This window comes from Mustela nivalis (genome assembly GCF_964662115.1).
Source record: "Mustela nivalis genome assembly, chromosome: 18".
NCBI classification, from domain to species: Eukaryota; Metazoa; Chordata; class Mammalia; order Carnivora; family Mustelidae; genus Mustela; species Mustela nivalis.
This window is the reverse complement of record NC_139037.1, coordinates 46,621,644-46,648,106: the sequence shown is the minus strand read 5'-3', so window position 1 is coordinate 46,648,106 and position 26,463 is coordinate 46,621,644. Positions and strand designations below refer to the sequence as shown.

General features: G+C 48.6%; 1 protein-coding gene across 5 annotated transcripts; it reads left to right on the top strand.

Moving 5' to 3' along the window:
- Nucleotides 1-3,962: 3,962 nt before the first annotated feature.
- ZNF8 (zinc finger protein 8) lies at nucleotides 3,963-15,095 on the top strand. 5 transcript variants are annotated; one of them, XR_014305270.1, is made up of 5 exons: nucleotides 3,965-4,200; nucleotides 8,000-8,126; nucleotides 8,421-8,516; nucleotides 10,072-12,997; nucleotides 14,414-15,095. XR_014305270.1 is itself a non-coding variant. In XM_082709574.1 (4 exons), exons 2-4 carry the CDS (start codon nucleotides 8,093-8,095, stop codon nucleotides 11,469-11,471), a joined length of 1,530 nt encoding a protein of 509 aa, XP_082565700.1. In that variant the 5' UTR covers nucleotides 3,963-4,249; nucleotides 8,000-8,092; the 3' UTR covers nucleotides 11,472-15,095. The 5 variants fall into 5 exon arrangements, 3 of the variants coding, with proteins under 3 accessions (XP_082565700.1, XP_082565698.1, XP_082565699.1); XR_014305271.1 differs by having other exon boundaries at nucleotides 10,072-13,923; XM_082709574.1 differs by having other exon boundaries at nucleotides 3,963-4,249; nucleotides 10,072-15,095.
- The last annotated feature ends 11,368 nt before the right edge of the window (nucleotides 15,096-26,463 follow it).

The window sequence follows — 26,463 nt, the reverse complement described above, 5'->3', positions numbered from 1 at the left end:
GGACTCCTCCCACTTGTGGATTTTTCCTCTGTAGGGAATGGATTTTCAAACACATGGGGGAATGGTATGAGAATGCTCTAAAGGGGTGTTATTTTGATTTTTATTCCAAGAGTTTATTTTTTTGTCATAGAAAGAGAGAGGGAAAGTACAAGCAGGGTGAGTGGCAGGCAGAGGGAGAAGCAGGCGCCCCACTGAGCAAGGAGCCGGATGTGGGACTCAATCCTAGGACCCTGGGATCATGACCTGAGCCGAAGGCAGTTGACAGAACAACCCAGGCACCCCAAGAACCCTTCATATCTTAAAAATCACTGAGGACCTCAAACAGTTTTTTTTGTTTGTGGAGGTTCTATCTATCAATATTTGTCATATTAAGAATTAAAACCAAAAGATTATACTTTAATTCTTAAAAATCCATTTAAAAAATAAAAATAAAATTTTTTAAAGATTTTATTTATTTATTTGACAGAGAGAAATCACAAGTAGATGGAGAGGCAGGCAGAGAGAGAGAGAGGGAAGCAGGCTCCCTGATGAGCAGAGAGCCCAATGTGGGACTCGATCCCAGGACCCTGAGATCATGACCCGAGCCGAAGGCAGCGGCCCAACCCACCGAGCCACCCAGGCGCCCAATAAAAATAAATTTAAAGGGCGCCTGGGTGGCTCAGTGGGTTAGGCCGCTGCCTTCGGCTCAGGTCATGATCTCAGGGTCCTGGGATCGAGTCCCGCATCGGGCTCTCTGCTCAGCGGGGAGCCTGCTTCCTCCTCTCTCTCTCTGCCCGCCTCTCTGCCTACTTGTGATCTGTCTGTCAAATAAATAAATAAAATCTTAAAAAAAAATTTTTAAAAATGAATCCATTATATGTTAACACATGTGATAGGCTGAATTGTGTCCCCTGGAAATTAATATATTTAATCCTAATCCCATACCTCAAACTGTGACCTTTTTTTGACATGGGGTCTCTACAGAGGTACTTAAGTCAGACTGAGGTCACTATGGTGAACCCGGCTCCAAAATGACTGGTTTCTTTATAAAAAGAGGAAAATTGGAGACAGACATGCACACAGGGAGACATCCACATGAAGATGAAAGGCAGCATCTACAGGCCAAGGGATGCCAAAGACTGCCAGGAAACCCCAGAAGCTGAGAAAACAGGAACAGGGCAGTCTCTCTCTCAGGCCCTCTGAACAACCAAACCATATAAAAATCTTGATCTTGGACTTCTAGCCTCCATAACTGAGACAATAAATTTTTGTTCTTTAAGTCACCCTGTTTGTGGTACTTTTTAAATTTTTTTTTAAAGATTTTATTTATTTAACAGAGGCAGTCAAAGAGGGAATACAAGCAGGGGGAGTGAGAGAGGGAGAAGCAGGCTTCCTGCTGAGCAAGGAGCCCAACAAGGCTTGATCCCAGCACAGGACCTGAGCAGAAGGTAGGCACTTAAAGACTGAGTCAGCCACGCACCCCTGTGGTTCTTTGTTATGGCAGCCCAAACAAATGAATACTACATTTTGTTTCATTTAAACAAAAAACCCCACAAAATCCTACTTTATAGAAAATTACTACATTTTCCAAAACAAATAAATATTAGTGAAAAGAGTAGCATTGCATTATATTTTGCAAATCTCTTTAATGTCTGGCTTGATGGAAAGCAGCTGGTTTCCAAAGCTGTCTGTGCCCTTGAGAATGGCAGAACTCAGTCCAAACTGCTACTGTATATTTGTGAGAGAATGGAAGTGGGAGCAAAAAGCTATTATTGTGCACTTAGTTTTTTTTTATTAAAGATTTTATTTATTCATTTGACACAGAGAGAGAGATCACAAGTAGGCAGAGAGGCAGGCAGAGAGAGAAGTAGAAGCAGGCTCCCTGCTGAGCAGAGAGCCCGATGTGGGGCTTGATCCCAGGACCCAGAGATCATGACCTGGGCTGAAGGCAGAGGCTTAACCCACTGAGCCACCCAGGTGCCCCTATGCACTTAGTTTTGAGCTCACGAACTTAGAGGAAGGGTCTCAGGAAACTCCAGGTGTCCCTGGCCCATGCTTTGAGAATGACTGCAATACACAAACCCCCTATCATATAATCAAGGAGAAAAAAAAAAACTACAAGTAGTAGAAAATTCAAAATTAAAATGACAGGGAAACATCATGCATTGAAGATTCAGCACCATTAGAACCAGAAGGAAAGCTGAGTCCACACAAATACATGGTGCTGCTCCCAAGAAGATAATAGACCCAATGGCCCCCACCTTTCCCATCCTTTGGGGGTCTGGGGCTAATGATGGACCCATAATCAAAGGAGCGAGACTGATACAAAGCGAAGGTCAAGCAAAGCTTTATTTTGTGCCAAGCATCGATAATCAAACTGACCGATCCAGGCCGCCTCTTACAGAGAGAGCAACCCCTTCCAGCCTTACAGAAGACCTTTCAAAGGACAAAGACCATGTGGTTGAGCCTGGCCACACACAGGTGGCCAGTGAGATTGTAACACACAGAAAAAGCTGCACAGTCATGCTAGGTCACACACGGGGGGCTAATTGAATTACAATTTACCCTATAGTAGATATTTGAACTAGCCTATCACCTTGGTCAGAATTGGCCCCCAAAAGGCTCCCAAAAGGCAGGGCCCACACTCCTTGGTAGCTAGGGAGACAGTATGGGTGCTCCACTGATTGGATATCTCCACCTGGCCTGAGCCCTTGTATTTGGGCTCTGTTACCTGGGACTGGTCTCCTGGACTTGCTTCTAAGTAAATTGGGGGGGGGGGGGCAGGGTCAGTTTAAGTTTTACTGTATAAACAACAAAATCACTGTTTTACCAGATGGAATTGCTCTGGCTAAATAGGCCGTTACACTAAGGGGAAGGCAACAGTTCCTCCTGGGACCTTCTCCGTCCCCCAGAAAGGAATACTGCTCAGAAATTTTGTTGGTACCCAGTAGCGGCCAAATTCAGTCTCTGGAGCCTGCCCGATTCATGGTTCCCACAGCAGCCACTGCTGAAGATGCCTGTAAAATTCTCATCCTGGTACTGCTGCCCTTGTAGCGATGTGTCCTGGGGTGGAGCGGCAGGGGAAGAGGTCCAGCAGAGAGCAGACTGGTCGTTGTTCTCGGGCGGAGGAGTTGGGGGCAGTGGGGAGAGAGAGGCGGGGAGGAGAGGACAGAGATGGGAGAGAGTGTGAACTTTGCCAGTCGCTCCATCCCAGCCGGTGACCACTGTCGCTTGCCCTTTTACCCTGTTCCTGGTTTGTTGTCTGTCCCTCCCCACTGGGCCTTTCCATTCCTAGAATGTTCCTAGAACACAATGGTCAAATGTTTGCTCTGGTTCGACTGCAACCTGGTGAACGTCTGCTTTTTTCTCTCTTCTTTATTAGTAACAAATTCAGGGCGCTCTAAGGACCCGCAGAAATGACGCATCTCAGAGGGAACGCCCCGATCCAGAGAACGCGGTCCGCTTTCAGAAACCGCCCCTCCACCCATGATATTACCAAATCGCTTAAATGTTCTTGTGGTTCCAGTGCGCAGACAGAGGTTCTAGGTACAACGGCGGTATATGCTCGGAAGAGCAAAGCACCGCCAGCCAGGACGCTGGGGCCCCGGTTTCAACGCAGCGCAGCCCCACCAGTGAGGACAGACGGGCATCCTCAAGCGGGGCCTCCGCAGCAAAGCTTGGGAGCGCGGCCGGCCCGAAGGCCGTCAAGGCGCCGGGGCGCGCGCAGACGCGAGTCCCCAGCGGCTAGGTTGGGAGGACGATCCCCCCCCAAGACCCGGGTCCTTCGGCAGCCCTTCCGCTCCCCTCCGCGGGGAACGAGAGACGCCCAGTCGCCCAACACCCCGCCTCGCGCCGCAGCCCACAGCCTCGCCGGGGTCTGTGGCAGGAGCGCCCCCAGTGGCCGGAGGCCCAACCGATGGACTGTCCCATTGGCCCGAAGCCAAAAGGCTCTCATTGGTGGGAGTCTCGACGATCAAAGGTTTTCATTGGTCAGGCCCTGAGGCGCGCCGCACTGTCTTCTGGGAGTTGTAGTCTTAGCGTCACCAGTGCGGCCGCCATTGTCCGGTGGGCGGCGAGTGGAGTGCTCCTTGAGGCCGGGGCGGCTCCCGGGTTTACGGCCACTTTAGGCTCCCGTGCTCGACCTGTCGGTCCAGAATGAACCCCGAAGAGGAAGCGACAGAACTGGCGATGGCTACGGGGCTGCCCGCGGAGTGGCTTCAGGTAACAATTATAATAACAACGATGGCAGCGGGCCGAGTGTCTCCTGCAGGTATCGACCCTTTAACCCCTCAGCGCACGGTGAGCAGGGCCCGGTCCTTACCCATCTCTACACAGGAAGACACTGAGGCGCAGTCTGGGGCGCGCCCACCGGCCCTGCTAGGAAGGGTGGAGCTGGGATTCGAACGCGGACCCTTTGGTCCCCGATTGCGCATGCTCCGCTGCTACTCCGGTTTCCCGGTTCTGGGATTGCGCTTGGGTTCGTTCGCTAGGACAGGACTGGCCCGGCTCCCGCCGGTGGCCTTCCCCGCGCCCGAGGGCGACTGCTGCGTGAAGGGTGACGGTCCCTAGTGTCAGTGCAGCGCGCCAGACGGCAGGCATGAGACGCGTCGGGATGCTCCAATTCCAGAACACGCACCGGGAGTCCTGTTCGCGAGGCCCGGGCCCAGCCTGAGGGGAAGGACGGTCCCCACGCAGTGGATTGGCGGGAGCGACGTCCTCGCGGGGGCTGTGGGGGAACCGCTGCGCTGGGTGGTCCGCGCTTGCAAGGCCGTCGGGGAAGCTGCCTAGTTGAGAGCTCCAGCATTTCTAGACAAAGTGGCCGCTGCCTGTGTTCTCCATAAAGTGCTGTCTTCACGCGGCAGAAACCGAAGATAATTCATAGCTCCACAAAGATGTGTGCCTCCAAAGATGTGAAGCGCCACATCTTTGACGTCCTGCACTTACTGTCTGCCTCTCGTTGCTGCTGACGAGGATTTGCTTGATTTCGGATTTAGTAGGCCAAGCCAGACTATTGCTAACCTTGGCTTTGCGTGTTTTCCGATGGGTGTTCTTGCAGATCGCCAGGAGGTGTACCCACGCTTCAGTTTGCATTTGCTCTGGATGGGGTGGACAGGGAATGAGCAGTGTCAGAGTAAAACAGCTGGATAGTACTTAAAGCAGTAAAAAGAGATTTTATTCAGAAACTGTTGGAATGCGGGAAAGAGACTTCAGTTTAGAACTGGGCTCAAATTCCGAATACAACGAGTGGAAGTGGCAATTTATACCTGGGTTCAGGGATGGGTGTAGTTCTTGCTAAACTGACCTAACAGGATCCTTTATTATTATTATTATTATTATTATTATTATTATTAAGATTTTATTTATTTTATTTTAAAGATTTTATTTATGACAGAGAGATAGAGAGGGAGCACAAGCAGGGGAATCTGGAGAGGGAGAAGCCCCACATGGGGCTCAATCCCAGGATGCTGGGGTCATGCCCCAAGCTGAGCCATCCAGGTGTCCCAAGATTTTGTTTATTTTAGAGAGAGCATGAGCAGGTCAGGGGTTGGGGAGAGAATCTCCAGCAGACTCCGCACTGAGCACAGAGCCCAATGTAGGGCTTTGTCTCATGACCCTGAGATCATGACCTGAGCTGAAACCAACGGTAAGATGCTTAACTGACTGAGCCACCGAAGTGCCCATGACCTAAGAGGATTCTTGTAGAAGGAGGCCAGTTGATCAGATACTGCCTGGAGGATTTTGGGGGATGAGGACTTGGAAAAGACATGGAGAGCGATCAGATATGGTGGTGGGGATTCTGACTAAACCAACTCTATCTGAATCTGGGTGATGCAAAATGGACACAGAGCCCAGAGGTCAGGGCATAGTTGAGAAGAGGGTTCGGAGGAAAGAGTCTTTGTCAGCAGCAAGAGAACATGTGTAAGTTATCTGTTGCTGTGTAACAAATAACCCCAAAACTTAGTGGCCTAAAACAACACTAAATATTACTTCAGTTTCTGATGATAAACGTCCTCAAATGATTTAGCTGCTGGTTCTGGCCTGGGTGTATGAGGTTATGATTAAGGTGTCAGTCTGGACTGTTGTCATCTGGAACTTGACTGGGACTAGAGGATCCATCTCCAGGACACCTCACTCACATGACAGTTAGCATTTCCTTCTCATGTGGGTCTTTCTGTGGAGCTGTTTGGCATGAAGGACTCATGTGATGCTATTGAGAGGTCTTATGGCCTGGACAGGTCAGTATACAGTGGACCTGGTGCCTGGGCTGTCACTGAGAACCCGTGCAGAGGGGGAGACAGGAGGCACAGGGAGCGTGTATCAAGGTTTGAGGACCTTCTGAGTGGGAGGTGATAACATAGGGACATGAACAGAGACCTCTGTTCCCAACCAAAGGGTTCTTCATAGTTCCTGCACATGTTTAATCAGCCATATGCCATCTATACTATAATTTCTTTAATATTTTAAAATATACTTGTGTTTTTCTTAAACTACCCCGAGGCACCTGGGTGGCTCAGTGGGTTAAAGCCTCTACCTTCGGCTGAGGTCATGATCCCAGGGTCCTGGGATTGAGCCCCGCATTGGGCTCTCTGCTCAGCGGGGAGCCTGCTTCCCACTCTCTCTGCCTACTTGTGATCTGTCAAATAAATAAGTAAATAAATCTTTAAAAAAATTTTATTAAAAAAAAAAAAGAAAGAAACTACCCCTTTATAATTGAGGTATTTATAACTGATTTTGATTCGCGTTTCCCTGGTGGCTAATGATGCTGAGCATCTTTTCATGGGCTTCTTTGGTGTTTGTATATTTTATATTTTCTCTGAAGAAATACCTATTTAGATCCTTTGCCCATTTTAATTGGGTTGTTGTTATTATTGAGTTGTAAGAGGTATATTTTCTGGATACAAGTCATTTACCAGGTGTATGATTTGCTGTTGCAAATGCGGTTGTCTTTTCACTTTTTTTTTTCTTCCACTTTATTGATAGTGTCCTGGAGGACAAAAGTTTTTAATTTTAATGAATTCCAACTTATTTATTTTTTTCTTTCTTTGCTTATGCTTTTGCTGTCATATCTAGGAATCCTTTGCCAATCCCAAATCCTGAAGATTTATTACTATGTTTTCTTATAAGAGTTTAATAGTCTTAGCTCTTATGTTTTATCTTTTATCCATTTTGAGTTAACTTTTTATATGGTGTGAGGTAGAGGACCAACTTTATTCTTTTGCATGTTGTCCTGTAGAAAGTGTTTTACAGCGCTTGTTCCCTATCACAGCCCCCAAAGCATGATTCTTTGTAGACAGGGAAACAAAGTAGAAATGTGAACCTGCGTAGACTTCTTAAGGAGGAAGTGGCAGAATCAAAACTCAGATCCAGAAATACCTAGCTTTTGACAGCAGCCACACCCAGCCCATGGAAGTGTTTGATATGTGGGATGTGTTATGTATGTATGTATGTATGTATGTATGTATTTTTAAAAGATTTTATTTATTTATTTGACAGACAGAGATCACAAGTAGGCAGAGAGGCACGCAGAGAGAGAGAGAGAGGAGGAAGCAGGCTTCCCACCGAGGAGAGAGCCCGATGGGGGACTCAATCCCAGGACCCCGAGATCATGACCTGAGCTAAAGGCAGAGGCTTAACCCACTGAGCCACCCAGGTGCCCCTATTTATTTATTTTAAAGATTTTATTTATTTGACACAGAGAGAGATCACAAGTAGGCAGAGAGGCAGGCAGAGAGAGAGCGGGAAGCAGGCTCCCTGCTGAGCAGAGAGCCGGTGCGGGGCTTGATCCCAGGACCCTGAGACCATGACCTGAGCCAAAGGCAGAGGCTTAATCCACTGAGCCACCCAAGTGCCCGGTTAGCTTTGATCTTGCTTGAATACTTTCACATGCCCCCAGTGAGACCTGAGTTGCATTCCTCAGAACATACAGGCTCTCTGTCCTCTGCATCCTCATTCCTCCTCCTCTTCCTGGGATCACTGATGGAGACAGTTGAGCTGTTCAGGAGTGTGTGTGATGTTTCAGGAGCCGGTGACCTTTCGGGATGTGGCGGTGGACTTCACCCAGGAAGAATGGGGGCAGCTGGGGCCTGCCCAGAGGACTCTGTACCGTGACGTGATGCTGGAGACCTTTGGGCATCTGCTCTCTGTGGGTAAGGCCTGGTTCCCCAGCTGATTGCTGCAGTGATTTATGCTTCAAGGAGTGTAGGTCACAGGGCTTCTAGTATGAGGACTTGACCTTGGGCTGGGGATCAGGGATCTTGCCTTCTCACTCCCTGTAGAACAAATGAGCAGAAGAATTTCTGCACTGTTCTGTCCCAATGCAACGTTTTCACCTTATTGTGAGATGTCCTCGTGCCCTATCAGGAGTCTAGGGCTGGATTCTGAGCTGGTTCTTTCTCTCTTTTTAGCAGATTCACATATTCTGTTTCTTTCCCTTTTTCCAGGACCTGAGCTTCCAAAACCTGAAGTCATCTCCCAGCTGGAGCAAGGCACTGAGCTATGGGCAGCAGAGATTGGAATTGCCCAGGGTTACTATCCAGGTGAGATCTGCCAAATGGCAACCCCTAAGGGGAGCAGTCCAGGGGGAGACTCCCAGGAGGAGATGGCAGATGTGCTGGTTGGAAAGAGTGGTGTGTCAAGGTGCCCAGCACCACCCAAAGATCCAGTGAAAGAACCTAGAGGAAAGTTAGCGGGAAGAAAAGGCTGATGGGGTGAAGTCCAGAAGCAGCCAAGACTCCAGAGTTCTCTCCCAGTGGAGGCACATGTGACATGCTTAACTTCCCCAGCCATGAGCTGGGACAACACATGAGAAATCTTAGCTGCCAGGGAAGCTTGTTAGACACTCAATGCCAGATGGTTTCATTGGGGGCTGGCCATAGGCATCCTGTGCCTGGCACAGACTAAGATGCTAGACTTCTAGGAGAAAGCAGCTGTTCACCATAAAACATACTGTTGGCACAGTTTGGGCACAGTGAACTACTCTTATCGGTTAGAATGATATACAAATTTCCACACCTAGCCCAGGGCCAATCTCAAAAGCTGGCCTTTCTAAGGATGGCAGCCTCAGGCCTGCTCAGTTAGCTCTTTTCTGAACAGAAGGTCTGCACGCTGCTCCTGTACTCTCTGTTTTCCTCACCTATGTTCCCCATCTGCCTCTTCTCCAGTGGGCAGAATCCCTCCCCTTCCTCTCTCTCATATTCCCTCTCAGCAGCCATCTGAGCATGCCCTTTCCATAGGATCGTTTCTTTTTCCTTTTCCTTTTTTTCTTTCTTTAAGATGTTATTTTAAAGTAATCTCTACACCCATCATGGGGCTTGAGCTCACAACCCCAGGATCAAGAGTTACATGGTCTATTGACTGGGCCAGCCAGGCGCCCCGCCACAAGATCATTTCTAATGTGTGAACTTGCCCTCCATCTTCTCTGTTTTATTCTTTCATGTCCATATTCTATAAACCTATTCTCCACACCCTTCTTTTTTCTTTTTAAAGATTTTATTTATTTATTTGACAGACAGAGATCACATGTAGGCAGAGAGGCAGTCAGAGAGAGGAAGGGAAGCAGGCTCCCTGCTGAGCAGAGAGCCCGATGGGGGGCTCTATCCCAGGACCCTGGGATCATGACCTGAGCTGAAGGCAGAGCTTTTAACCCACAGAAGGCACCCCACCCTTCTGCTTTCTTAACAAAAAGGATTGTGCTCCTCTGTAAATCTCTGAAAACTGGGCTAGAGAAGCTCAAAAACAGAAACATTTTTTTTCTCCAGAGCGACTGCTGCTGCCTCTGGTTCAACATTTCAGTGGTGCCAGGGCTGATGGTTCTGATTCTTCTGGCTTTTTGTTGGGTTGTGGCATGGCTGCAGCATCTCTGCCATCACATCAATGCTTCAGGCAGAGGAAGAGAGAAGCAGGAAGAATAGTGCCAGTTACATTGTCCCCTTCTATCAGAATACCAGATTTCATCCATTGGGGTCTCCTTGGTTGGGACTGTGTCACATTCATCTACCCTTCGGCAGCAATAGGGAGGTTAGAAAGGAGGGCCTGACACCCTCTCTGTGTTTTTTCCATCAACTCCCTCAGAGCTCTTTGGTATTCTTTTAGGCTGGGAGTCTGGACCTGAAAGCCACATGCCACCCAAGGAGCATGGCCTTCCTAAGATGGAGCCATCCTGTGTCACCGAAAGGGAAGACTGGAAATGTGAGGGCCAGGTGAAGTTGCCTGAGAAAGAACAGGATAATTTGAGCCAGTTGGAATTTAGCCTCGAGGAAGCACCAATTCAAGATAAAAGCTATGAAAGTCTCAGACTTGGGGAGAATGGTGTCCTGAACTCAAACCTAAATGCATCCCCAGAGGTTTCTGGGCGAGAATATCTCTGTGCTTACGACTCACAGGTTATAAACTCGGAACATAACTCAAGTTTAATCAGTCAGCAGACTGGGTCCTCAGGAAAAGAGCCGTGTGACAGCAGTGACTGTAGCAAAACTTCTGGTCAAGCCATTCCAGTTACGGAACTCACACGAAGCCAGGTACAGGATAAACCCTACAAATGTACAGACTGCGGGAAGTCATTTAACCACAACGCACATCTCACAGTGCATAAGAGGATTCACACGGGAGAACGACCTTATATGTGCAAAGAATGTGGGAAAGCCTTCAGCCAGAACTCCTCCCTGGTTCAGCATGAGCGAATCCATACAGGAGACAAGCCCTATAAGTGTGCTGAGTGTGGGAAGTCTTTCTGCCATAGCACACACCTTACAGTCCACCGGAGAATTCACACCGGAGAGAAACCTTATGAATGTCAGGACTGTGGGCGGGCCTTCAACCAGAATTCATCCCTGGGCCGGCACAAGCGGACACACACTGGAGAGAAGCCATACACGTGTAGCGTGTGTGGGAAATCCTTCTCACGGACCACTTGCCTGTTTCTGCATCTGAGGACACACACAGAGGAGAGGCCATATGAGTGCAACCACTGTGGGAAGGGCTTCAGACACAGCTCCTCTCTGGCCCAGCATCAGCGGAAGCATGCTGGGGAGAAGCCCTACGAGTGCCGCCAGCGGCTAATCTTTGAGCAGACTCCAGGTCTAACAAAGCACGAATGGACAGAAGCCCTCAGCTGTGACCCACCTTTGAATCCAGAGGAGAGAGCTCACCGGAGCGACAGGCCTTTCAAGTGTAATCATTGTGGGAAATGTTTTATTCAGAGTTCGCACCTCATCCGACACCAGATAACTCATACCAGAGAGGAGCCCCAGGGACGGAACCGGCGACGGCTTGAGCAGTCCTTCAGCCGGAGCTCTCACCCTGGCCGCCATCAGCACACACACTCAAGTGAGAACCCTGGGGGCGGAACAAAGGCAGGACAGCCTGCGAGCCGGGCACTTGCATTATTCGACATCCATGAAATCATGCAAGAGAAAAACCCAGTTCACGTTATTGGGGTTGAAGAGTCTTCCATGGGTGCTTCCGTGTTATTCGACATTAGAGACTCCTCATAGGAGAGGAGCTCTACGGATGACTTTTGAACCACAGGTACAAAACTGTCGTAAGTCCACACAGTGCATTCATGGAAAGGGGGACTGGGGGTAGAAATGTCTAAGGTGACCTCTGATTTCTTAAGAAAATGGTGCTTTGCAAATACCTGAGTTTGATGGTTCTCAAATCTGTCAAGCCCAGTGCCCCCTTTAACCATAGATATTTTCTACTGTTCCTCTATTACTCCAAAATGAATTCACAGGTAATGTAACCTACACACGTGTACTGTAGAAAATCGATCTACAGTCCCTTTTTGTAGAGCATAATTAAAACAAAAGTAATTAAGGTAGAGCAACATGTACTAAGTGGGTGCAGTATCTTTCCATGTGACTATGTGGGCCATTATGCCTATACAGCTGGGGTGTTGGCTGTTGTCATCTGGTATATGGGATATAATGTTGGCCATAGAAATACCGTGATGGGCATTCCTGTATGGGATGTGATTTTCTTAAGTGGTGACTAACTCTTGAAAAAGTCGAAAAAAACAAAATGCCACTGCATTTCTGGAAAATTCTGTATAAAATTCTAAGCATGCAGGAGTTAATATGTGAAGTTGACTTAGGATCTCATTTCAAACTCGTTGTTTCACACATATATACATACAGGGTCTGCAAGGGCCTGTTCTGCATGTCACAGTCATTAGTGCACATGTGGCCCCCATGTACATGTCGGCTGCATTCATGGCCAGATCAATGACCAGAAAAGCCCCCGTGAAATTCTACTACATTCCCTGGGGGTGTCACAGCTCCTACTGAAAGCCATTGCCTTGAAACGGTCGGGGTAGATTTGTCCTCCAGGAGACATTTGGTGATGTCTAAAGACTTTTTCGTTATCCTAACTGGCAGAACAGAGGGGTGCCACTTAGCAGCTAGTGGGTAGAGAATGCTGCTCAACATCCTATATTGCCCAGGACAGGCCCCCAACAAAGAATTATCTAGCCACAGATATGCCAAGGTGGAGAAACCATACCCAGCACTACAACCAACTTTTTCCAGATACTAAATTGATGAAGGCTCTACTAACAATTCCATGTCTTCGATTTTAACAAGTGATATTATTGATTTATACACAAATGTTTCCAAGTAATTTTTTTGACCTTTTGGGTTTTTTTTTTTTTAAGATTTTATTTATTTATTTGTCAGAGAGAGAGCGAGCATAGGCAGACAGAGTGGAAGGCAGAGTCAGAGGGAGAAGCAGGCTCCCTGCAGAGCAAGGAGCCAGATGTGGGACTCCATCCCAGGACGCTGGGATCATGACCTGAGCCGAAGGCAGCTGCTTAACCAACTGAGCCACCCAGGCGTCCCTGACCTTTTTTTTTTTAAGATTTTATTTATTGGACAGAGAGAGATCATAAGTAGGCAGGGAGGCAGGCAGGTTGGTGGGAGCAGGCTTCCCGCTGAGCAGAGAGCCCGATGCGGGGCCTCCATCCCAGGACCCTAAGATCATGACCTGAGCTGAAGGCAGAGGCTCAACCCACTGAGCCACCCAGGCTCCCCGAGAATCTCCTTTTCTGAATAATCTAAATTTTAGCATTTTACCATGGATATTGTAAAACATGGATAAGCCCCACTTTTGACCATTCCTCTTGCCTGCCGTGTGGGGTACAGATTTGGGAGTGTTCCACCTATCATTGCCCTCTGGCGAGTGGACACCCAGCAGTAACTTCACGGCTCTAGACAGCTCTAGAAGCCAGGCTTGCAGTTGCCCCTTTCCTTCCACCTTGGTCCCCAAAATGGCAGCTCCTGAAGGGTCATGTTTTCACAGCCTCAGTATTTGCTGGGTGAGCTGAGGTTACAGTGGCCTCAGTGGATAAGGTGGAAACAAGTTTGTCACTTGCCTTCCTCTCCAGACAACAGAGACCTTTACAAATTTTTTATTTCTCATTTCAGGTTACATTTTCTAGGCATCATATTCCTACTCATTTCCATATAGATATCTTGAAACAGTCAAGTAAACTCGTCAGGGGAGGTTACTGTAAACTACAGAATACCAGGTTTTATCAGTTTGTAAAAGTGATGTAAGTTCTTCACTGCAAATGTGGAAAATGCACAAAAGTAAAATTTAATTCCTCATACTTCTACCCAGAGATGGTCACTACCATTAAGATTTTGTTAATTTTCCTGTAACTTTTTCTTAAAAATACACACATATACATGTAGTGTACACTAGATCTTATACACACAAAAAATATATTTATAGTATTGTTGTGTTTAGAAAATTGGAATCCTTTTTTTTTTTTTTTTAAAGATTTTATTTATTTATTTGACAGATCACAAGTAGGCAGAGAGGCAGGCAGAGAGAGAGGAGGAAGCAGGCTCCCTGCCGAGCAGAGAGCCCAATGCGGGGCTCGATTCCAGGACCCTGGAATCATGACCTGAGCCGAAAGCAGAGGCTTTAACCTACTGAGCCACCCAGGCGCCCCTGGAATCCTTTCTAGTTCTCTTGTAACACATGCTTCTCAACTATATTTTGAGCATTTTCCTCCGACAATTTCATGTAGCTTTCATTTAAAAAAAAATTGAGGGGCACCTGGGTGGCTCAGTGGGTTAAAGCCTCTGCATTCAGCTCAGGTCATGATCCCAAGGTCCTGGAATTGAGCCCTGCATCGGTCTCTCTGCTAGGCAGGGAGCCTGCTTCCTCCTCTCTCTGCCTGCCTCTCTGCCTACTTGGGATCTCTGTCTGTCAAATAAATAAATAAAATCTTTTAAAAAATAAATAAATAAAAATTTTTAAAAGATTTTATTTATTTATTTGACAGATCACAAGTAGGCAGAGAGGCAGGCAGAGTCAGGTGGGTGAAGCAGGCCCCTTGCAGAGCAGAGAGCCCAATGCGGGGTTCAATCCCAGGACCCTGAGATCATGACCTGAACCAAAGGCAGAGGCCTTAACCCACTGAGCCACCCAGGCACCCCTTCATGTAGCTTTTAAATTACCTTTCAGGAGGACTGTAGCAGTGTGACCACCCAGCATTTTATAAGCCTTGACTTTTATCCAAAAGGAGGGGGGTTCCTACACATTTCTAGGGAGGGTATAAATTGATACAGCTCTGTGAAGTACTATTTATTACTTGCTATCCAAGATTATAAACACACAACTCTTTGTCTCCATAAACCTGTTGCTAGGAGTTAATCCAATAGGTTTATTTGTATGTTGTAGACTGCTTGAACATGGTCTCACTGTGGTATTGATTTCAGAAGTGAAAATTTGTAAACAACCTCAGCGTCCACCATGGGGAACTGCGTTAGTGTTTTATGCTGGAATGGAGAACTACACAGCTTTAAAATTGGGGACTGTCTTTATGTAATCTTACGGGAAAGAGCTCCAAGATACATTGTTAAATGAAAAGTTATAATAAGGAGTCCAAAGTATGTTTCTATTTGTGTAAAAAAACATTGCTTATACACACACACCCCTAAAGGTACAAAGTAACCAGTCATACTAGTTGCTCTTGGGGAGGAGAACTGGGGGGAAAGGGATGAGGAATAATTTTCACTCTATATCTTTTGATACTTTTGGAATTTTGAAACATGTAAAAGTATTACCAGTTCATAAAATAAATTTAAAAATCTCAACTCTTGCAAATTAAAGTAAGTTTGATCATTGGCTTCATTTTCTGTTGCACCTACACACACACAAAATTCTTAGCCACACTAAGCTACACACTAACTCAATGCACACATGTCTGAGCATTGAGATAATGGAACCAGTTAAGTGTAAATAGCTTTGACTCCATGAATTTTCTTGCAAGCTATAAACTCGCACCTAAATTTTAGTAGCACACAAATTTTCGAGTTATTAAATTCCCTGTATCAGCCCAAAATTTGAGAGCCCACTCATGAACGAGCCAAGTTGCCCATTTTCAGGATCTCTTGTACATCTTCAGCAATATTCAAGTTGTTTGTGCAAAAGGTAACTGGGAAGGAATCTGCGTCCTGTCTGAAAAACAGTCTCCCATAGGTCTCTTGTAAGGAGAGCCAAAGTGAACATCTTTCAGATGTTCTAAGTTGTTCAACGTGGTAATCACAAGCCACATGTAGCTATTTAAATGTAATTTTAAATTCACCCAAAATTAAAATTGAGTTCCTCAATCACATCAACCACACATTTCAACTGCTCGCTAGTTACAAACAGAACATCTCCCTCATCTCTAGAAAGTTGTTTTGCATAATGCTGTTCGAAGGTAAGTGGCTGACGGGATATTTTTAAATCTCTTGTGATCAACTGATTAGTGAGAAGGATAGAGAAGGCCAGACTGCAAGCACATCAGGGGTCAGCAGAGTAGCAGTGTGTGGTTTTTTGTCCGGGCTTGGATAAAAGAGGAAAACAAAAAGGTAGGTAGGACGTCACTGGGAGAAATTAGCATACAGACCACGGGTAGGCTGAACAATGCTCCAGTTCTTGGCGGATATCTGCTGAAACTTCCCAGTGAAGCCGTGTTCACTGGAGAAAATTCCTCAAACTGTGTAGACATGTATGGATGTACGTGCGTTTGAGAAAACAAAGGACGCCGTATATGAAAAAACAAATAGCCTACGCGTGTGGGCGTCCGTCGGGTCCCACACACCAGTGGCGCAGAACAATCACGTTCCCACGATCCCTCCCCGGCGCCGTCGACCTTTGGACTTCATTTCCCAGAAGGCCATTCATCCTGCCCATGGCCAGTTCCGGGCACGCCGCTGGCAGGGCCCTCTGGGAGATAAAGTCCCGAACTCAGAGTTCGGGCCACCCGCGGAAAAGCGGACCGGAAGTGGCTTTGGCGAGTGTGCGCACTTCGGCGGCTGGCGGTGCCACGAAGCTCTGTGGGGGGCGGTGCTGGTGAGTCCACGGTTTCGGCCTGAGGGCTTTTGTGAGTGTGAGGGGTGACGAGGCCCGTCTGTGCACGCGGTGGTAGTGACTGAGTAGCTGAGCGGGTCCCGAAGGGCAACGCGACCCGGAGATGGGTCGCGGGGACGCCTTGAGGGACGGGGGAGAAAGGAGGTGCCGTGGGCGCGAGCGCATGCGGAAGGCTGCGAAGGAGAACCTTGCGCGTGCCCGTGAGACCTCAGTTGTGTATGGCCGAATGTGGCACTGCACGTATGCGTGTCAGAGAGGAGGGGTGTTTGGTATGTGTGGGAACCCAGGGCGTCAGTGTTTTATGTGTGCAGGTGTAACCCTAGGTGTGTGCGTGTGGCCAAGTGTGTCACCGCGTGTGCGTTTCAGAGGGGAAGGGTGTCTTGCTGGCGAGACACCACTTGTATGTGCAGATGAGACCGCAGGTGTGTGTGGGAGAGCCCAGTGTGTCAGTGTCTGGGTGTGCAGATGTGATCTCAGGTATGTGCATTTGACTGGATGTGTTACCGCTTGTGCATGTCAAAAGGGAAGAATGTATTGCATGTGTGACACCACTTGTATGTGCAGATGAGACCTCAGGTATGTGTGGGTGGTCAGGTGTGTCACCATGCATGTTTGTGGGGAAGGGATGCTTTGTATGTATGACACCCACTTTGTGTCTACAGGTGTGACCTCAGGTGTGTGCCTGTGGCCTGTACCCCTTAGCCATCACTCCCATTCCCCTTTTCTCCAGCCCCTGACAACCATTAATCTACTTTCTGTTAATCTGCCTCTGTTCTGGACATGAGATATAAATGGGATCATAACAGTATGTGGCTTTTTTGTGTCTGGCTTCTTTCACTGAGCAAAATATTTTTAAAATACATGTTGTGCCATATATCAGTATTTCATTAAATTTTAAAAATTTTTAATAGCTGAATAATAATCCATTGTGTGGCTATACCACAGTTTGTTTACCCAAATAATGGTACTGTGAACATACAGATTTTTGTGTGGACATATGTTTTCCATTTGGAGGAAGGAGGCAGTTGGGTCTTTCCCAGGAAAGCTCATGTGTATGGCCACATGTGCTCCCTGGTGCCTTCGCTCATCCAGCAGTATTTCATTTTCCAGAATCCCAGCCCTGAGTCCTGAAGTGAAAGCCAGAAGTCTGACCGATGTATGGGAGTAGATGGGAGGAGGCAGTAGCTCTGGGAACTGGAATCCATCTCTGCAAGACTCACCCACAACCTGGGATCTCTGTCTGGGACTAAGACCACATGGTCCCTATCCTGTAGCTGCTGAGGTCAAGCAGCCAAGAGACAGAGCAGAGGGCCAGGCAATGTAGCCTGAGGAGCCAGGTGAGGCACATGTCAGGGTGGTAGTCACAGGGCTGGACATTTTCAGAAACCAGATTTTCCCTCAGAATATGCCCTGCTGCCCTCATTCTACTGCCCTGCCATCCTCAGCCTAGTCCAGAGGACCCCCTCTTCACAGGTCTCCTGCCTCCCCTTCCTGCCTCTGTTGCTCTCCGCACCACACCAGAGAGGTTTTTAAACCCTGAATGGTGAGGCCACCTCTCCCTTAAGCCTTCTATCCCTGCCCTGGTTGTCACAGCAGCATTGGCAAACTCACCCTGTAAATACTAGGTAGCTAACATTTCAACTTCGTAGGCCAAGAGGCAAAACCCAAGATGTCAGGTAGGTACTTAATCTAACAAGAGAGAAAACACATACCCACGTGTTTTTTTCCCCTGATGAAATCCAGAACTTTATCAAATACTGAAATCTGAATTTCATGTAACATTAATCTTCTGATGATTTTTCCCTCCCAACCACTTAAAAATGGAAAAACTCTTCTTAGCTCACAGTCTCTACAGAAATGGGCTGTGGGACTGACTTGCTAAACCCTGATGTGACCAAAGCCACACTTCTTCCCATGCTTTCTGGGCCCTGCATAACCTGACTCCTGCCTGTTTCCAGGGCTCACCCTTTGCCCAGCCTCTGGGCACTGAATAGCATTTAAGCTTAGATACTACCTCAGAGGCCCTCCCTGGTCACTTAATTCAAAACAGGTGCCACACACATCTACATTATGTTGTTTTGTTTTGTTTAGCATTCCCATTCATCACAGACTATAAATTTCATGGTGTGGTGCACCGTCCATGGCATATTTGTTTGTTTGTTTGTTTTTAATTTTTTAAAAATACTTTATTTATTTGACAGAGAGAAATCACAAGTAGGCAGAGAGGCAGGCAGAGAGAGAGGAGGAAGCAGGCTCCCCTCCAAGCAGAGAGCCTGATGCGGGGTTCGATCCCAGGACCCTGAGATCATGACCTGAGCTGAAGACAGAGCCTTTAACCCACTGAGCCACCCAGGCGCCCCCATGGCATATTTGTTAAATGAATGAGTGAACAGTCACCTTTCTGCAAAAGATACGATTACTCAGTTTTACAGATAGAAAACCTAGGCCTTAGGTGAACTGAGCAACCCAAGATCACCCAGCAGAGAGTGGTGAGATGGATTCGATCTTAGGTCTGACAGATTCCACTTACCCCTCATGTTCACTCTTTCCAGTCTAGGAATGACACTGGGAGGAAGGGGTGGGCACCTGGTACATCAGGGCCTCCCATGAGCCCTTCACTCCTTGGAGTCTCATAGGACTTGAATTCAGGACGGCTGGGACTATTGCTTTTCCCTCAGAGTACTTTCCTATCTGTATCTCACTTTGTCCCCAGACAGTCCCTGTAGAGGCATCCTGACAGGAGTCTGCTGCCAGTGCTGTCCGTATACCTGAAAGCATAGGGCAGAGACTACAAACTATTACACAGCATATAATTTACTTTGTGTGAATGAAGTTCAAGAATAGGCACAAATTGTGTGTTGCCAGAAATCCCGGTAGCAGTCACGCTGGGGCAGATGCCCGGCAGGAGCTGTCCACGGTGCTGAAAGTCCTAGTGTGAGCTGTCCGAATGGTAGCTAAGAGCTCCATGGAGATATTAAAATGTAAATCAGGGGGCGCCTGGGTGGCTCAGTGGGTTGAAGCCTCTGCCTGCAGCTCAGGTCGTGATTCCAGGGTCCTGGGATCGAGCCCCGCATCGGGCTCTCTGCTCAGCAGGGAGCCTGCTTCCTCCTCTCTCTCTGCCTGCTTGTGATCTCTGTCTGTCAAATAAATAAATATTTAAAAAATAAAAAAATAAAATGTAAATCAGGTGGCTCAGTGGGTTAAAGCTTCTGCCTTCTGCTCAGGTCATGGTCCCAGGTTCCTGGGGTTGAGTCCCACATCGGACTCTCTGTTCAGCAGGGAGCCTTCATCCTCCTCTCTCTCTGCCTACTTGTGATCTCTGTCAAATAAATAAATATTTTTAAAAATGTAAATCAGTTAAACTTCAAATTACACATCCAGGGGGCGCCTGGGTGGCTCAGTGGGTTACACCTCTGCCTTTGGCTCAGGTCATGATCTCAGGGTCCTGGGATCGAGCCCCGCATTGGGCTTTCTGCTTGGAGGGGAGCCTGCTTCCTCCTCTCTCTCCCCCTGCCTCTCTGCCTACTTGTGATCTCTCTGTCAAATAAATAAATAAAATCTTTAAAAAAAAAATTACACATCCAGTTTCTCAGTCACACCAACTGTGTTTCTACCATTCGGGAGCCACTTGGAGCTGATGGCGGATCAATTGGACAGTATAGCTCCAGAACATTTTCATCCTCACAAAAAGTTCTGGACAGTGGCTATACAGGTGTGTTGATTGGTCAAAACCTATTTAACTATGGGGCTCCTGGGCGGCTCAGTGGGTTAAGCCTCTGCCTTTGACTCAGGTCATGATCTCAGGGTCTTGGGATCGAGTCCTGCATTGGGTTCTCTGCTCGGCGGGGGGCCTCCTCCCCCCACTCTCTGCCTGCCTCTCTGCCTACCTCTCTCTCTGTCAAATAAATAAATAAAATCTTAAAAAAAAAACCCTCATTCAACTGAGCATTTATGCATCTACTAAAAATATATCTTTTTGAAACCACAGACTCAAGTATCACTGTGTGGGTTCAGATCCTCACCCATCACTTGCTTTGTATCCTTGATTTAACCTCTCTCTGGCCTCCCGTCCCTTCCTGTAAAACAGTGATGATAGTACCTCTTTTTCCTTGTGTTAGGGCACTTGGCCAGAATTGCACAGCCAACCCTTGAGAAGTTAGCGCCTTGGGGATGGCATGGAGCTGCAACACAGGTGGCTGCTCTCAGGAACTTGATCTTGGCTCAGAGATAGTCCCCCGTTTTCGAGGGAGGGGTCTGAGGCCCAGCCTCCAAGGATCATATCAGAGGGCTGCTTTCTTTGGGGCCCTGACCTCAGTGACCCCTGGCCCAGCGTAGGAGCCAGGACAAGATGAAGGATGTAAAGGTGGTGTGGCTTCTGGCAGCAAGGACACCATGCGGTGGTCCTATGTTATGTTTTATTTCACAGAGACTGTCTAAGACATAATGCCATCCATCCTCCCTGGAGCCTGTGCTTTTTGTACCCAGGAAGAAATTGGCCCAGAGCAGGGATATGGCCTGTTAGTGGCTCACAGTGGAGCTGTGGGTCCAGGGCTTCGTACTCCAAGTATTTATCATCTTCTAGGTCACTGTGGACCCATGGTGGCTGTGTAGATCCCTTTACAAGAGTCCAGGTAGGCTGTCACATCCCCAGACTAATTTTGGGGTGTGTGGGTCACCCCATCTGTCTGTGTGGACACAGGACTCACTATCTTGGCTGGTCATGGATGGGGACAAGAGTGGGGGTGCCTCCATGGAAAAGTTCAACTGCAGCAAACATCTTACCCCTCGATGCCTCAGTTTCCTTCCTATAAAATGGGTCAGGTAGTGTCGGTTCTAACTATCCCTCATAGGGACAGAATGAGAATCAAGCAAGCCTATGAAAGGTGCACACATCATAATTGCCATTAACTACTGGCATGTAGTTAATGTTGAGGGCTATGGTTCAGCCAAGTCCTGGAGGATAAGCAGGAGGGAACAGACCCAGGGCGAGCAGTGCAAAAGGAAACACCTGTGGGAGGGTCTGGACCAGGAGGGCCAGAGCGCCCTGGGAAAGAGTCTAGGGGCTGGCAAGGGGAGGGATATGAGGTGAGGGGACTTTGGGGCTTGAGTCTCTGGGGCCTGAGGGCAGATCTGGCCTCCCTCACATCTGCTCCTCTCCCCCAGCTCTTCCTTCTCAGGGGAGCATCAAGGAAGACAAGCCCAAGGCCCAAGATACTGCATTGCCAGCAGATGCCTTCCACGTGAGTTTCCAGAAATGTCACTCGTCTCAGCAGGCATCCTCCTTTCTATTCTTGTTTCTCTGGTGCTCAACCACTCGCCACTGGAATGGAGCCACAGCTCCCAAGGAGCATGAGTCCTGGGGCAGGGCCCCTTCATCAGTGACCAGGGCTCTCTTCCTCCTCTTCCTCTCCTTCTCCCTTCACTCCAGGATGGGGCTGAGTGAGCCTGTCAGTCTAGGGCACCTTGCAGGAAATCCATGCCTGGACCAATCTGGGACACAGGCTCTTTATGGTCACCCTGTTTACCAGCCAACTTCCAGGAAAAGGACAGAGCAGGGACTAGCGTATGCTGACACCTGGAAGATGTTAATGGGTAAATGAGTGAATGGGGGCACTGAACAGCATTTAGAAAGGTGGTTCGGGGCTTTGAGTATTGATGGTGAGTAGTTCCTCTGAAATTGGTGGTGTCTGCTGACAGGCCCTTTATTCCCCAGGGAGACAGCCACACAAAGGCAGAGGGATTGTTTCTATGGTCTCAGGGTGCTGCCGTGGGGCAAAAAGTCCAGGCTGGGGACACTTACTGGTCCCAGAGCACATGTGGCTGGTCTTGGATGCCATCACATCCTCCAAGCCTCTGCTGCCCAGCCCTAAAGTGGATGTAGACCACACAGGTATGACAGATGGCTTTGTTGGGGGCTGACAGGGGCCATCCAGCTGTCACTCTAAGGCCACAAACCTGAGTGCTTTGGGAAGGGATGAGGCATCACTGCATCTTAATCTGCTTAGGTTCCTATAGCAAAATACTGTGAAATGTGTGGCTTAATCAACAAATTTATCCCTCACAGTTTTGGAGACTGGAAGTGCAAGATGAGGGTGCCCAAAGGGCTGGTTCCAGTGAGCCCTCTCTTCCTGGCTTCCTGATGAGCTAGCTTCTCTCTGTGTCCTCACACACTGAGGGAGCGAGGGAGACGAGAGCACACATGCTTTGGTCTCTCCCTCTTCTTATGAGGGCACTAGTCCCATTGTGGGGCCCCGTCCTCATGACTCCATCTAAACCTAATTCTCCCGCCAAAGGCTGCATTTCTCATTATCTTCTTGCTGAGGAGTAAAGCTGTAAAAGGAGTTTGGAGGTGACACAATTATTCAGGTGAGACCGCAGTACCCAGTGTCAAGGTGTTAACAGCGCCACTCACAGCATGAGCTACGCCCCTCCCCCATGACAAGAGGGTGTTTCCCAGAATATTCACATCCTACTGTTCCCCATGGGGCTGGCCCTGCTCAGATAGGGTCCATGGCTGAGCCAACGCATGTGGGATGTTTCAGAAACCAGTGACATTTAAGGACGTGGCCATAGATTTCACATGGGAGGAGTGGGGGCTGCTGGGCCCCACACAGAGGATCCTGTACCATGACGTGATGCTGAGGAACTACGGCAACTTAGTGTCCCTAGGGAGGCCTTTCTGTCACTTCTTCATCCATGTCCCGTGTGTGCATTACCATGTGTGTTCACACATACATGTGCGTATTTATCCCCTGCCTTGTCCCCAGTAACCCACACCCAGGTATGTCCTTGCTCTGACCTGTGTTCCCCAGTTGGTTCCCGTCTGTGCAGAGTGGACGCCCTACCCCATATCACCAGAGACCTCCTGTGCCTGGGGCACACACGCTGCCCTGTTGGGTCTGTTGGGTCTGTTGGGGTCTGGCTGGCTTGTGGCAACAGCATCAATATTTCCCTCCTACTTTCTAATGATGCCAGGACTTCCTGATTGCAAACCACATGTGATCTCCAAGCATGAGCAGTGGGAAGATCCCCGGACTATGGAGAGAGGTGTCCCAAGAGGTCCAGATGAGTGAAGTTAGCATCTATCAGATCAAGTGTTTTTTAAAATTAATCTCTCCCCCCAGTTTTTTTTTTGAGGTATAATAACAGACAAAAAGTGTATATATTTAAGCTGTACAACATTTTGTTTTGAAATACATATACATTGTGAAATGATCACCACCATCAAACTAATTGATATATCCATCACCTCACATAGCTGTGATACTTTTTCTGTGGTGAGAAAGATTACAATGAACTCCTTTAGGAAATGTGAGGTACACAATACAGTTTTGGAACCTGTGGTCACCATAGTTACAATACTATAGTTCAGATCATTTTATTTCTCCTCCTGGGGCAAGGAGGTGCAGTGTACATCGACCAGAAAAGAGCCAGTAGGCAGAAGCCTGAAAACAAAACCGACAGTCACTTAGATATCACTTCCAGAGACCCGACAGCCACTAATCCGCCTCCTGTCTCTGTGATTTGCCTGTTCTGACATTTCATATAAATGAAGTTTATATAAATGTATTTGTATAAATTCATTTGTTTTTCCTATAGATATAGGTCATACTGTGTGTGGTCTTTTTGTGTCTGGCTTCTAACCTCTGGCAATAGTGGTCTATGAACGCTCATGTCCAGGTTTTTGTTTGACTGTTTTCCATTCTGTTGACCAGGCCCTGTTGTGGTAAGGGTGTGGTTGTAAAACACCCCCAGTGGCAGCTGACAGGTGGGGTGGCTCTTGGTGGCCTTGGCCCCTAGCCTTTCTGTGTTCCATTCTGCCATTTTCCTTCCTTACCATGCAGAAGAGGCTTGACAGCAGACCTGTGGTCACCATTCTTGGAAAGGCCTGGTGCAGGGTTGGCCTTTAACTGGTCTGGGAACATGGATTGTGGGAGGATTCCCACCATGTCTTAAATGGTAAGAGTGTCTCACTGCGCCCAGACTGTCCAGACAGTGTCGTTTATACTGAATGCCTATTTTGCTTCTGAGAGTGTGGGATTTTGGTAGGTGCTACACAGTGGGTGCATTTATGTGACCAGCCCCCAGTCAAACCCTGGGTACAGAGTCTCTAACAAACTGGAGACTATACTTTGTATGTTCACGTCCAGCGTAGGAGGGGTTTGGTGCATGCTGTGTGGCTCCACTGGAAGAGGGCTCTGCTCCCTGTGCCTTTTCCAGTCACGGATTTTGCCTAGTGTCCTTTTGCTCTAATCAGTCACAGCCACAGTGTGGTTCTTTTTCAAGTCCTGTAAGTCCTAGGGAATCACCAAGCCTGTGGTGGTCTTCTGGACCTTGATCTCTTCAATCTTCTGTCCTCAGCTGCAGGAATGCCACTGAAAGGCACAGGTCTGTGTGTCCCAGTCTGACTGAGGTTCTGTCCATCCCCTTCAGACGGGTTAGGGCTTGAGCATGTTTCTTTGCTTATTTTTCAGACACAGAGCCTGGGCCCCAAGCTGCACGGCTGCCTTTAGAGAAAGGTACTTTGCTTCAGGGGCCAAGGACAGTGGGACTTACAGGGCAGGATTTCTGGCACACCATCCAGAAAGAAGCCACAGAGCAGGAAGGCCAGGTGGTGGAGAGACAATGCCAAGCAATGATACTCAGCCAGGGGAAGAGGAGTCCAGAGTGGAGCCTTGCAGGGACTTTCTCCTGGCACCCATCCCTCACTGAGCATCAGTCTTCTCAGGGCTCAAGCTCCCACAAGCCACGTTGGCAAAAAGGGCCTCACCTGCCTTTCAGTCCTAGATCAGGGGCACCCTGCCAAGAAGAGAGTGTATGTCTGGAAGCCCCCGCTCTTTTCCAGACCCAGTCACCCACAGGGAGATCACACTGTGGGGGACACGCTGGTGTGTGGGGAGTGGGAAATGGCTTTGGCAAGAATACACAGATTCCCAGTAAATGGGCTCTCCACAGATTCCCAGTAAATGGAAGGCCTACATGTGCGAGGAGAGTGAGAAGGTCTTCGGACAGAGCATACATCTCGTTCAACACCAGACAACGCACACCGGCAAGAAGCCATACTGTGGGGGGAGTGTGGCCGGCCTTCCAGCAAGAACTCGTTGCTTGTTAAGCACCAGCGGGTGCAACGGGCTAGAAGCCCTTCAGCTGTGGGGAGTGCGGGTGCGCCTTCAGCCAGAGCTCGCACCTCGCGCAGTCCCAGCGAGTCCGCACCAGGGAGAGGCTGTTCACCCGCTGTGAGTGCGGCAGAGCCTTTGCCGAGTCTTCAGGCCTCCTGGTCCCCCATAGGACCCACGCGGGGAGAAGCCTTGTGAGTGCCGCATGTGCTGCAGTGTGGAGAGCCATCCAGCAGATGCAAGGAGTCACATAGACGAAAATGCCTGAAGATTGTGGAAGTGAGAATGATTGGCTAGATAGGGTATGGGTGCGCTCGTGGCTGATACATGAACAGCACCAGGGGCCAAGAAAGAAACATTATTACTGCTTGAGAACAATAGAGCCCTATGTGGTTACATAAGGGTCCATGAGGAGACCGCGTGCACGGGGCAGTGATTGGATAGTCGGGCTGGACTGCTTACATAAATATATTGCCAGAACTTGCTGTAGTAGGAGAAAACTAATAAAGAAGTTTGCCACTCATCACGTCTGCGGGTCGTTCTTGCGGGCCGAGAGCGACATTGCAGGCCTCCGCTCCTCGCTGGCCGAGCTCGAGCACCGCCGCATGCGCTGGGAATGTGGGAACGGGCAAGCGGCCCTACGCGTGTGGAGAATCCTGAGGACCTTCAGCCAGAGCACGCTCTTCACCCGGCACGAAGGGATCCACACTGGGGAGAAGCCCTCTGTGTGTGGGGACCGCGGATGGGCCTTCGTGCAGAGCGCCGCCTTCCCCTCCACCTGGGACGCACACCGGGGAGGAGCCCCACAAGTGCGACAAGCGCAGCAAGGCCTACATCCAGATGTCGTGAAAGACCCTAGAGGACCCGCACCCAAGGACGCACTCACAGACCACTGGATGCAATAAGCAAGAGGATTTTATTTGGGCATGCTCGGACTCCCAGGGACACTTGACCACGAAATCCGCGAGGGATGGATCAGTGTCTGAGAGCCCTGATCTGTTTCGGG

Excerpts from the sequence above, each read along its gene's own strand:
- ZNF8 (XM_082709572.1), top strand. The coding sequence starts at position 4,135 with ATGAACCCCGAAGAGGAAGCGACAGAACTGGCGATGGCTACGGGGCTG. Across the intron at positions 4,201-7,999 it reads TGCCCGCGGAGTGGCTTCAG|GAGCCGGTGACCTTTCGGGA; the intron begins GTAACAATTATA and ends GTGATGTTTCAG. Across the intron at positions 8,517-10,071 it reads TGCCCAGGGTTACTATCCAG|GCTGGGAGTCTGGACCTGAA; the intron begins GTGAGATCTGCC and ends GTATTCTTTTAG.